Genomic DNA, 13,494 nt, shown 5'->3' on the forward strand with positions numbered 1-13,494 from the left:
CCATTACAGGGGAGAAAAGGCATTAAACAATGAAAGTGACAAATTGTTATTATTACAATAAGGTGTTGCCTGCAGTCACAGAGTACACAAGGTGGGTTATCTGTTGAGTTCAACTAAAAACCATAAGCGTTTTTTTAGGATGGATGGACGGATTAACAATTGTCACTTCTATGGTTTCTGTGATCTTAAGAAGTAATATGAATTGTTTTAAAGTTTGGGCTGCCCACATTAGAAGGGACAAGGCTCAGGCCAGCCTCAGAGTTTATTCTAAAATAAACGTCATACTCGGAAAATAAGTAAAAATTCTCAGACCTCCCTCTGAGTTGTTGAATGTGGCCCAAGAAAAAGGCTAGATAATATATATACGCCATAGCACGTATATGTCCCAAACATATTATTTTGACTGTAACCAGAGTCTTTGGTATGAGTTATTATCGTACTGACCTGCGAAAAGTGGGGCACACAGTAGGAGAAAGAATGAGAGTGGAAGAAGAAGGTATCAGAGGCACAGCAACTGAAGCATGACAGAAGTTATGAATATGGAGCCAAACTAAGGGCCAGACAGAAACAGAAATCATGCAGTAGCACCCGAAGAATATGCTGGCCATGTGGAACATGTGTGTAGCACACTGGAAGGAAATGTACAAAAGATCTGCAGTACTACTACATGTAGCTATGATACGAACCACAATATAAAACCGCAATAAAGATTTACACATGAAACAGATTCACCAAAAAAATTATGAACTTTGTAATGTGGTGGATGTAAATCAGTGACTAATTGAACAATAGTTAGAACAAAAAACCCCCAAAAAACTAGCAAAGCTCTAAAAAAAAAAGACTTAGTATATTACTGCTTAGTATTCTGTGACAAATCAAAGTAGGCTTACGTCTTGCACTGGTCATTCAGAGATGATATTATACAGCAGATGAGCACCCAGTATTTGTATATAAATCTAAGCCTGTCTTGCCATTTGAAATAATACATTTTTAGACATATCTGAAATTTAAGAACAAATTAAGGCACCCTTTCTTTATAAAGTTACATGTTCTTAAAAATAAATCGGAATAATATCAATTCCGTCTGTTTTCTATTGTCTGTTATTACAGGTTTTGATAACGTTCTATGTAAAACACAGAGTGAGTTCTTAACATGCTACAAGGCCAATCACTGCTAATTATTGCCTCAGTACTCCCCTTGACATTTGTTACTATAAAACAACAGGACTGGATCCAGGCAACAGGACTCAGGCATTCCACTTTAGACAAGTGACATCATGCAGAAAGTAATGGCAGCTGATTATCATCATCTAGAAAAGCCAAGTGTCCTGGTTCACTTCATTATTATGTTACATGGCAGTGTTACATGACAGAAAATACCTAATCTGCACTCAATTCCTTTTAGGAAAACCTTGTCATACTAGTGCCAGACCTACAATGGAAGAAAACTTTCCTTCCCATGAGTATCAGAGGTTTTTGGTGTAATTACTATAGCATTTTGTAGATATCCTTAAGAATACAGAGATGCGTGGCAGCAGCATGGTTGTTGCAGAAGTCTGTAAATGTTTGCGGTTTTTGGTCTGACATTGCAGTCACACAGCACTTCTAGACTCCCCTGAAGATCCCCTGCATAGTCTGGCAATGGCAGCTCCCTTCACTCCAACTGTGGGGAGTCCAGCTAATACCGGCTTACTCAGCACTAAACCGCAGTATTACTGCACTGTTGGTCTCCAGCAGAGTAGTTTCAAGCTGCCATATCCTAATGATACACCAAAGAGCCACAAAAAGGCTCACTTTACTAAGGAATCCTCTACCGCAAGAAGCTGCCGCACAACAAACCGGGCTAATTTATGAACATCTATGAGTCTAAAAGTGTTATATCCTAACTGTTGCATAATTTAAAGAACCAGCCTATGTGTGAAAAGAAAACTGAGGGGAATCAATCAACACTGAGCAAAGGATAGAATATGTTCCATTCTAACAGATGAGGAGGAGGTTTACAGTTAGCTCTTGCAATAGCCAGACTTTCTATTAAAAATACAAATACAAAAAGTAAAATTTTAGAGAATCATCTCTGTCCAAGCAAAACAGACAACGATTCCAGACATGGAGTGAACTATAAAATGGGTCCTACTTTTAAAACCACCCGAGTCATTAAACAGCAGTAGCTCCCTTTTTGTTCTACAGTATGTGTATGAGCATAAGTGAGGGGGGAGTGAGCGTTCAGATGACAGCAGGAATGCTGACCTTTCTTTTTAGGACGGTTGGGCTCCTTCTTTAACTCAGCATTCAGAGGAGATTCGGGCAGTGGAGGAGAACTGAAAACAAGCGAGGGGAAAAGAGTTACTGGAAACGAATGAGCAAGGCATTTTCCACCATTGTGGATTATTAGTCCTTCTAATTCTCAGTACCATGATATTGTTGACTCGTGAAAAATTAAATGGCAAGAATGGTTCTAATAGGCCAAGCTACTATGGAAATGTCAGAGTCAAAAAGAGCTACAGGTAGGGAGGGGGGCCAACTGAGAAACCGAGCCCACTCATTTATCATATTGCTGGTGAGGTCTGGTGACCAGTGTCTGAGAGAAAGTCTAGAACAGCATTATTTCTGCAAATTTTACCAAGCTGACACGATTACGCTTTGGCTAAAAAAAATCTAATTTGTTAGAGTAGTAAAGTAGAAAGTACAGAATATGTATTGGTGCTGCTGGATTTAGCTTAATAATCATTTATGGAGGTAAAGGTAAATACCTGAATTCATTCATCCCTTACCTGGAGCACAATTCCAAATGTTTGCCATTTCTAAAACAATGTTATTGTGAAGGTAATTTGCATGATTTTCTGGATCAAGAAGTACATTGAGTACAAACAGCTTTATAGCTTTAATTAAGAAACACCTGAGCAACATACAGCTTTTTTACTCTATATTGAAGGGAGCAAAGACAATGGAACATTTATCCTCCAGGGGTTCAACATACTGTAGCATCACCAAATATTTGGCATGGTTACTGTACCTTGGAAACACCGAAAATCCTTCACCATAAGCCTGCATCCTCCGTAGGTCACACAGATGTAGCTCAAACAGGACCACACATGGGGTAAACAAAGAGCTCACTAACAGCAACATCTGTATGACAAACAATTCTAGAATTAAATTAAATCAAGAAATGTAAACAGATTTGTATTAGTCCATAATTATACATTAGAGGAACATACTATAACACATACCTTGTAAGAACAGTGAAATAACACTTCCTTTCAGTAAGCAAATCACAATCAAATGTTGTACAAATATATATTTCACATTATCCTCGAGTGGATTGTGAAAAAGTAATGCCAATTTCAATGTTGAATGAAAAATATTCCTCAAAGATCAGTTACTTACTAACAGGGATTGATTTACAGGGTTGATATGATAGTACAACTATTATAACATGTGACTTTTATAATCAGAAACTGCCAAGATGCATTAGAATCTGCACAACCTTTATCAAGATATTGTTTAAGTGACTCACAGATTCATCCTGCCCTGGAGAGAACGACCAGGACCCAGCCATTGTGACGCTCAGGTCAGCGTAATCTAGAAGAATGAACATCAGTCATGTGTTTGGTATTCAATTTCCAGTTCACATATTTCAGGTGCTGTATCATGCAAAACAATTGACATTTAAAAGAATGCTATTGTTAACAATATTAGAAGATATAAATATATAAATCCAAGCTTCGTACCATGGGGAGTCTTTGTAGACACAGTGCCAAGTTTTAATGTAGGTCATTTTCGACTTGCTGTTGATCTGAATGCATTATATTGAAATCATGAGTTTTGAAGAGGGATAATATTTGCCTTTTTGAGGTTAAAGGAGAAATAAATCAAAGTGATATCCCTGTAAAACTTCCACTCAAAGTAGAGTGGTTGTGCAAAAAATGCTTAACCATACTAGAGCAGTACAGTAGCAATTGGAAAAAGTCACCTACCTTTGAAATATAGTACTGTTAGGAGTTCTGAGGTAGCCAGATCCACCACATACAGGCCATCAGAGCTTCCAATACATAACCAGCTGTTGTCCCTGCAGGGGCCCACGAAGAAAACTTATGGAAAAACAGTGTTGCAGGACCCTTTTTTTCAGATCATTTGGGAAAAGACAGCGTAACCACATACTAAAGAAAAACATACTGATGTGATGGAGTGGCAGGGTATACACACCATAGGACTGTAGGTTTTTATTCTAGTTTCCATTGGCTTCATGTAGTCTAAACTATGTACAAGCAGCAAGATGGAAACTACTGCCAGTGCCAGTAGAAAGAAGAGTAAGTTGAGTATGTTGGATCCTGTTCATCCACTTCCTGAACTGAGCTACATGCTGAGGTTGTGATACTGTCAGACTAGCTCTACATTTGAGTGCATAATTATTTTCATGCTGGGCATGTGCAGTGCATGACCGACATATAAAGCCATTGCTATGTTGTTATTGCATTATTCAAATTGTTAAAAGGGAAAATGGCCAGCGTTATTGATGTATGCCATAGTGTCTTTTTGTGATTATACCAGTGGGGGGCACCAAAGTCTGTATTTTAAATTCTACACATAGAGGCTGTTGTAACTAGCCTGGAAATCCATACCCTGATATCTTGGCGCAGCAAATTTAATTTGCCAGCGCGTAGTGGCAGGTCTGGGAATGCCAGGCTATGTTGTAACATGATTAAATTAGCAATAGAACTGCTGAGAATTTTGGATGGTTTGGATGACAATGATCCACACAAAAATAGATGGAAGGTCAAATGCTCACTTGAAAATCTTTGAAAAGTGAGTTGTTCATTTTTTTCAACAAATAAATCATTGTTTTAAAAATTATCACTAAATTGAACATCAGAACCCAAACTATCATGTGCAGATTTTCTGTTAGCTAAATTCTAACCGCAAAAACAGGCAGCTTCTGTGGAGTGTGAAGCCAGTAACTCTTCCTGATGCATGTTTATCCCATATACATCAGAGTAATTGGAGGTAGCCCAATAAAGAGAAATATTAACTAGATTTCATGCTAAAGTGTCTGCTGAGAGTAAAGACGATATAGATAGTCCTCTGAGAGATCATGTGCTTTGCTGAGAGCAATAAGGAAACAACGATCATTTCATTCCAGTGGTCCGCAAAATACACAGAGAGTTATGTATGTGATTTTTAAGTGCCTGCTTCCTGTCATAACATCAAATGTTTTAACAGCCTGAAACAGTTTATGCTCTGAGGCTGCAAAGTTTCCTGTGATGTGTGAAGTTTCCTGTGACTGCCTGGACAAGTGCAGCAATTAGGCCATAATGCCATGGTGTTTTTTTCCAGGCCTTTGTGACAATATGGACGATTTACATTATGGTGTCATGACATATAGGCTAGTGTTGTTTATTGTTTTTTTCATAAAAGATGGGATTCAATTGCTTTTGTAATATCTTCCTGGATCACATACTAAATGCGCCTTGTGGAAATAAGAACATACTGCAATTGAAGCTTGAGAATTGCCATGGTGTTGACAGTATCGTGTCTTGCTTCAACATTAAGATTGCTTGTCACAAATTAAGAAAAACAGTTCTTCCTCATGGTGGTTAAGGGCGCACTCACACTAGGCCCTCTATTCAGTGCCCAAGCTCATTTGCATACTAAAGTCTAAAACATTTGGCTAGTCTATTTGGCTTCCGTATTCCAGCATGGAACACTTCCTTGGCCACAAAACGCTTGGGAAAGGTGTGCCCAGGCATGGCACAGATGCTAATGAGATGACCCGCGCACACGCACGGATACTTAACGTGAGCTGGATAACGTCCTTAGAAGCAGCGCTGCAGCAGCAGCCGCAGTTGAGGCATTCCATGTGTGGCAAAAAGAAAGTGCGAGAGAGGCAGCAGTATTGTTCTCTGTGTTGTTGTTCTCTATTGTTGTTCTACTAACTCTGGCAGCGAGGACGCTTGGTGATAACGTATGTATCGTATTACGACGTGATGACGTATGTATGCCGGAGCAATCGTGCCCAGGCCATGGCCTTTGGGAGCAGCGTGACCACGGGCCTGCGGGGAAGTGGGGCAATCGTACTGGAGCACGGAACAGGCAAACTTGCCTAGTGTGAGTGCGCCCTAAGTCTTACATACAGTCCATTCATCCACCTTGAGCACTTGAGAGAGAGAATGGTCTCTGTGCTGACACTCTCTCCACCTTGGACCTATTCATTTCCTGTAACTAATGAGTGCATAAGTAAAGTGAACTGCTCTTAAAACATTATGAAATCCACTTGTCCATCTATCCATGCCATGTTTATTGGGTTGATGTAATGATGTTGGACATTATATACCTACTATAAACAGTTTAAAGTGTTTATGAATGCTATGAACATTATTCACTTACGTTTTATGCTCATTGATGGTGTCAGTGAATGAGCTACATAAAGCCATCTTGAGAACAGGTTTTGAAATCTCCACGTTATCCACAGCTGATTGTTCTGAGGCCCCTGGAAAAATAAAATGTCAAAAAAGTAATGCACAAGTCATTCACAAAGCTTGCACTATATATCCTTCTCTAATATGGCATGTTTGTCGGATAGATCAGTAACATCACCTGACTGATGGCTCACAGTCCCTTGGTGCATGTGATGTCTTTTTTCCATCTTCTGAAGGTCCATTTTGGTCACCAGGTGACACTTGTGGTCCTCAGAGAGAGCAAAGCACCACACCTGCCCCAAGCACACACAGGTGTGTTACAAAACGTGTGGTATTTCAGCCTCTGAAAGTGATAATTGGCTTTAAAAGGCCCTATGTGTCTAAGTCACTAACCTGTCCATCAGTTGAGCCGGTGATAAGGTGCCTGCTTTCCTTCAAGAAGAACACACTAAGCAGTGGAGAGGCTAGAGAATTCAAGGATTTGATTTATGTAACTTTACAGAGAATTTGTTGTTTCTGGTTATTTTGCAAATACCTGACTCCTCTACAGCAGTCCCTATTCTCTATAAAATCAACTACTTCTTCTGTACAAATTGGGAGGATCCAATGAATTACAAATATGCGCCAACAATATTTATAAATACTACATAGTAATATCTTACCTGAAAGAACAAAAGACTGGTAGCAAACTGCTTCAATTTTTAAATCCCACACCTGAAAAAAGACAAGGCTAAGTACTTCAAACACAATTATAGTTCCATTAATGTTTAGCATTTGTTGTCAACCAAGTTTCTTTTTTTTAAATATATTTTTGGTCTGTTTCACCTTTATTAGATTAGGACATAGTTGAAATGAGCCTGGGCCACAAGGACTTACCCTTAATGGTACACGCTCTACCGGTGAACCACCAGCGTGCCCCTAACCAACCTTGATTCGTAATCCAGTACCTTAAAAGTGCGGTCCTCTGATGCGGTGACAAGAATGTCTTTATTCCAGGGACAGAACTCTGCTGACGTTAGAGGTCCGAGGTGGCTGGTCAAGGTAGAAGTAACTTCATGTCTCTTATTTGGGAAGCAACAACACTTGGATTAGATAAAGCGATAAACTTGGATGGCTGCTTATGTTGATGTGCAACAAGGGAAACTGTGAAAGTTTGCGCCATCTTATAGCTTACCTTTGAGCTGAGAATATACACAGTTGAACCAGAGCACACAGCCACTTGTTCATCTGAGAAACAGAACGAAAGGTGGACCACTTCCCCCAGTAAGGTCCCGATAACTGTTCCAGCTGCCACTTTTCCTGCAAATACATTTTTTAAATTAGTCTGTCTGTTTACATTTGAGACTAATACATTCCATGACTTTTTTAAGACATCGACTGTAACCTATCTGGTAAAATTTCACTAGATGGCAGGCTTGTAAAGATGTTTCACTCAGGAGGAATCAAACTAGTATTGTGTTATAATGAAGGTTGTATACAAGTTGCAAATGAGTTCCATATTTTTAGAAATAGTCTATTACAGCATAGGTAGCCTATCCTCTAGAATAAATATAGAATTACAACACTATGTTAAACTAATAGTGAAGACAGCAGTCCAAACTCTGACCACGTTACTCACTTGAACACAAAGAACAATTTGCTCACCCTCCTGTGTTCTCCTCTGGCACAGTTCAATGTCCCAGACAATAATATAATCAGCAGAAGCAGAGCAGAGAAGCATGGGTCTGCTTCCTTTCCCAAATGTCATGGCACTGATCTCACCATGGTGGCCAGTCAGCAGCAAGGGCTGTGGACAAACAGTTAGACTACATTAAGATCCAAGAAGACTTTATAACTAATTAATTGTATTTGTGGTAAAACCTATACAACCGCTAAGAAGTGCTCTTAACAGTTTTTCTAAATTGATCTTTTTATAAGATATTTTCAAAATAGTGAGACCTTTAAAATAAACAGACAACAATACAGCTAATGTTAAAAGTAGGCTAATGCAAACAAACCGGCATGTTCAAAATACACGAGGACTATCATTTATTAAAGAAATCGTATGCAGTCCTGATTCATGAGTCACTGTGGTTTGCACTTACAGACACATTGCAACTAGCTAATTGACTACTTATTGAAGGAACGCGTGGAGGATTTTTTTTCTTCATACAGCTATTCAAACTTCGCTAACAAACCTTCTGCTCCAAGTCCCTAATGCTGTAAATGTGCATGTCCTTGCCGTTAAGTGGTATGCCACAATAAGAGTGAGAGCAAGCGAGCTGCCGGTGTGACAGGAGTCTATCACAGGTCAAACTGAGCTTTTCAAGCATCCTCTTTATATTGCTCCTGTCAGGCCCAGGCCCAACAGTTTGTGCAGTAGACTGTGTTGCCGCGAGCGTATGTATAACGCTTATTAATTCCCCGTTGAATGTGGACAAAAAGCTGTACTTTAATTCCTTTAAAAACCTTCGACGCAGAAGTATCGGGTGGACAACCGTTGCAGGTTGCCAGCTATATGTCCATGGTTGCTAGGACACCGAGACTAGCCTAGGTCAATTTCCGTTACAAGAGATTGTCTATGAAAATAAGAAGTTTCACACGAGTTTAAAAAAAACTCATCAGGTAAATATGGTCTGTCAAAAAATGTATTACACAAGCATCTCTATTACCAACGCTTCAGATCTTTTTTTTAAGATATCTGAATACTTGACCTTTCTGAATGTAAATGGAACATTTATACACAGAATATGACTTTTTGACTTTAGTGGTTCTTGGAAGTACGGTCAGAGTGGGACTTCACTAAAGTACATCGATTGGGTCTGCTCAGTTTATTTAACCACAAGATGGCGCTCATTGTGCATAATGTGTCAACAAACTATAGTCCAGGCATATAACCTGACCTCTCAAAAATTGCAACAGAAACCATTCCAACTGTTTTTGACTCATGAATATGTAATAAATAACACACTAAAAGTCTTAAGGAATCCAAGTGGTGGAAAGTTATTTTCTAAGGGGTTTCTTAACCATACCTTTATGTCAATTTTCAGCTCCCTAAAGTACTGTTTTATGATATGTGCAAAATTGTTAACCTTTTCAGAAAAGCTTGAAACTTGGTACACTTAGGCTACATAGTTTGGGGCTCTGAACATTTTCAGATATTAAGCCATTGCAAAATCGAATCATGGTTGCCATGGCGACCATTTTGCTTTCCGTTATAGCCTAATTATGCATTTTTCATCATAACTCCTGAACCAAACATAATAACATAATACCACATAATAACATAATACCACATAGTCTAACAGTTAAGGTTGGGCGCCCTTAGCTCCGGGTTCGACTCCCGCCCGCGGTCGTTCTCTGCATGTCACTCCCCTCTCTGCCCCATTTCACCTCTGTCTCTCTGCACTATCAATAAAGCATAACAATGCCCAAAAAATATCTTTAAAAAAAAACACATACATGAATAACTATCTTATCAACCAGGGATTTGCAGGGACAGTTGGGGGAGCAAGGGCTTATTATTTTACAATAGTAGCACGTACATTTCTGACTTAGCCCAGCATACCTACCAATTTATTTTGAATAGGCTACCCACTCACACAATTGTTTAACAGATCAGCAGATCTCTACAAAATAATCAGTTCACACAGAGACATTTTTCTTCTTTAGTATCCACTAAAGCAATCTAAAAGTTTTCACAATTTGACGACGCTGAAGTTGCAGCTGATTGCAGCAGCCGATTCGGAAGGAAAAGTTAAGGGATTCTTAAGGAGCAGCGGAGCGACTGATTCTCCGTTGTTTAACCTCCTAAATCGCCGCGGTAAAGCCACATTAATTAGTCTAGATTATCTAAGAGAGTCTAACCATTCTTTAAAAACAGTTTAAAATTGATGTAACCTTTATTAAGTTTGTTTAAAAGAAAGAGAGGGGAGATTTCACTGCTTTTTTTTTGCATCTGGACCACATTAGAACTGGTCCTGATTGAAAACCACTGCACCTAGACTCTTCAAATCTGGACTAGAATATCACAGAGAGGCTATACATTATAGAAAACATAGTTTCTGATTTGTGAAACTTTTTTTCTATTTGTGAAAATGCAAAGAATGCACATTTCAATGTTATAACTGGTCCTGATTGAAGCTGATGTCTTTATATTTGTTTTTTTTGTTTTGTTTTTTAAAGATATTTTTTGGGCATTTTTATGCTTTATTGACAGTGTAGAGACAGAGTTGAAATGGGGCAGGGAGGGGAGTGACATGCAGAGAACGGTTGGTTACGTTGTAACCCAGGTTCTCTGAGTGGAGAGACTATCTCTCCACCTTACATAGTTGACGTGGATACTCTTTAAGACACATCACTTGAGGCGGCCACGCATGATTGGCCCGCCGTACAAATCTCAGATAGAGGGGCCCCTCGCCATAGGGCCCATGACGTAGCAATGCCCCATGTGGAGTGAGCCCGCACCCCTACTGGGGTCGGCTTGGTTGCCCTCTCATATGCCTGCTGGATACCATCCACAACCCAGTGGGCAAGCCTGGCCTTGGAGACTGGCTGTCCAAGACGGTTTGGCTTGTAACAGACAAAGAGCTGGCCCGTTGTCCTACGGCCACGTGTCCGATGCAGATACACTGTTAGGGCCCTGACTGGGCACAGTAGTGACCGCCTACTCCACCCTGCTTCACCTTCCTGAGGAGGGTGGAAAGGGTGCAGCTCAATAGATCGACCGGCGTGGGACTCAGACCAGACTTGAGGGTGGAATGCAGGGTTCGGGCGCAGCACCACCCCGGCACCACCTGGCAAGAAGCGGCAGCAGTCCTCATGCACTGAAAGAGCATGCAGCTCTTCCATTCTCTTAGCAGACACAATTGCGAGCAAAAACGCAGTCTTGAGAGAAAGCCATTGTAGCCTAGTTCTATCCAGGGGCTCGAATGGCTCATTCTGCAAGGCCGACAGCACCACCTCCAAATCCCATGGGGGGACAGCTGGCCTTCTGCGATGTGGAGTAACCCTACGAGCACCTCTAAGAAACTGAGCAATAAGGTTGCAACAGCCTTCTGCCAGCTTCCGAGGTCCAACACGGGCTGCCTTTATGGCTGACACTATTCCCCTCAATGTCAAGGGAGATTTTCCCACCTCCAACATTTCCTGGAGGAACTGGAGAATGTCATGGGCCGTGCAGGCGAGGGGATCCACCTGTCTCGAATTGCACTATGATTGAAACCCTCCCCAACGATAAGCGTATGCCGCCCTCGTTGATGGAGCCCGGGCTCCTTGTAGAGTGCTAAGGGTTTTTCCTGGCTCAGAATGGGCCTTTGGGGGGGTCAGTATGCGGACCAACTTTTTTTGGGGTTCGCGACTATGTGCAACAGTAAAGGCAAAACGTTATTGTATTTTAAGAGGGGTGTGGGGTTGGGAGAGGGCAGTTTCTGTCCAGCTACAGAGCATTTAGGTTAGCCTGTCAATCGCTGTGTTACCATGGAGCTTACTGACTGATAACATCACAAAATGAATATCAATTTGTTCTTCCAGGAATTGTAGAATCTTTCAGCCCTTCATTTTGAACTCTCAAAAAATAATCTAGTCTTGAAGAGCTTTTTAAGGTTTGAGTTACAGTAAAATGATTTCCTTGATGATTCAGGTGTGTCCATATCAGATAAATGTAGTTCTTTAATTCAATTATGCATTAATTTCCTTTCCTTTTTTGTGTGCCATATGGTTACAAAAGGTGGTTTTTATATATTGTTGTACAGTTTTGGCATATGGATTATTTTACCTGAGTGGTCCTGCTATTTGTGTCTGGGTTTTATTCTATGAATTGTGAAACGTCTTTGGCCCCCTCAGGTAAAACAGAAAACAGGTGTTCATTTTGTTGTTCTTCTAAACAGGGTTATTACTCTGTTCTAAACAGGGTTATTACTCTGTTGTTTTCCAAACAGGTTTAAATATGTCTTAACGTGCATTTTTGTGTTAAAGAATTTCCCTTGACAATGACACCTAAAGTGTTTGACCTATGTCTTCAGGTTGACACCAGCAGCCAGGTACGATTTGAAAAATGTTCCATGACTTTCATGTCACATACTGAACATACTGCATAGACCAAGCCCAGGTGTCACGACTCACACCATAAGGATGTCTGACCTGTTCTTTACTGCACCTCAGGGGCGGCCCGCGGCATTGGCCATATCTGTAATAGTGTCCTTTGTTGTTGCCTGCTCCTGTGATAAACATAGTGAATACTCAAGAAAACCAATGTTATTTTGTAAAAATCTGTTGAATATTAAGCGATTGTGTGAGTTTTAGGGTATTACAATAAATTGGTAAGTAAGTCAGAAATGTACTACTATTTTAAAAAACATATACAGTATAATAATCACAAAAGTGTTACGGTTGGGTCTGGAGGACACAGGCGCAGAGACAGTGTAAGTAAAAGAAGATTTATTTCAGGAGAAAACCAGCAGGGTGTTAGGACCGTGATCCGGGGAGGGAAACTGGCTGGCATGGGGGTCCAGGGAGAGAGCAACGGGGCAAGTCCAGGGGGCTGAGTGGAAGCAGGCTAGAGCGGGCAGGCAGGAGGGGTCCGAGGAGTAGTGCTGGAGAGCTAGGGCTGGAGCTGGTGGCTGGAGTCAGGCCGGGAGAACTGTGGCAGAGAAACAAGGGTTAACCAGGAAAACGTGCAACAGAGCATGGCTGAAAACAGGTGAGCGAGAGAGTGAACTGACTGTGTGAGAACAGAAGCTACAATCTGGCAGTGTCTGGAAGGTAGGCCCGGGTATAAGTAGAGCAGTTGATGAGGATTGAAGGCAGCTGTGAATGTTGTTGATTGACTCCAGCACACCTGGCTCCACCCCTGCAATTAGCTCAGCACACAGAAAACAGGTGAAAAGGGAAAACACATATAAGGCCAAGGAGCCCAAACGGGATCATGACAAAAAGAGTCCTTTTTCTCACTTGAGCTCCTGCTCCCCAAACTCTCGCTGCACGTCCCTGGTTGATAAGATAGTCAGTCTCTCTACAAATACATGTATGTGTTTATTTAGGGATGAGCGCACACACACACACACACACACACACACACACACACACACACACACACACACAC

General features: G+C 40.9%; 1 protein-coding gene across 1 annotated transcript in view; it reads right to left on the reverse strand.

The window, feature by feature from the left end:
* The window catches only part of wdr27 (WD repeat domain 27), a gene marked incomplete at both ends in the record, with an annotated part of 33,170 nt that extends 24,445 nt beyond the window's left edge, over positions 1-8,725 (reverse strand). Inside the window, 12 exons of the mRNA XM_080036246.1 lie at positions 2,248-2,318; positions 3,014-3,126; positions 3,515-3,579; positions 3,975-4,066; positions 6,382-6,484; positions 6,592-6,706; positions 6,807-6,877; positions 7,076-7,127; positions 7,361-7,474; positions 7,588-7,712; positions 8,058-8,199; positions 8,591-8,725. Coding sequence (XP_079892372.1) covers positions 2,248-2,318; positions 3,014-3,126; positions 3,515-3,579; positions 3,975-4,066; positions 6,382-6,484; positions 6,592-6,706; positions 6,807-6,877; positions 7,076-7,127; positions 7,361-7,474; positions 7,588-7,712; positions 8,058-8,199; positions 8,591-8,725 — 1,198 coding nt within the window. The remainder of the gene's footprint in view (positions 1-2,247; positions 2,319-3,013; positions 3,127-3,514; positions 3,580-3,974; positions 4,067-6,381; positions 6,485-6,591; positions 6,707-6,806; positions 6,878-7,075; positions 7,128-7,360; positions 7,475-7,587; positions 7,713-8,057; positions 8,200-8,590) is intronic.
* Positions 8,726-13,494: the final 4,769 nt, after the last annotated feature.

The sequence above is a fragment of the Ammodytes marinus genome (assembly GCF_949987685.1).
Source record: "Ammodytes marinus genome assembly, chromosome: 11".
Taxonomy (NCBI): domain Eukaryota; kingdom Metazoa; phylum Chordata; class Actinopteri; order Uranoscopiformes; family Ammodytidae; genus Ammodytes; species Ammodytes marinus.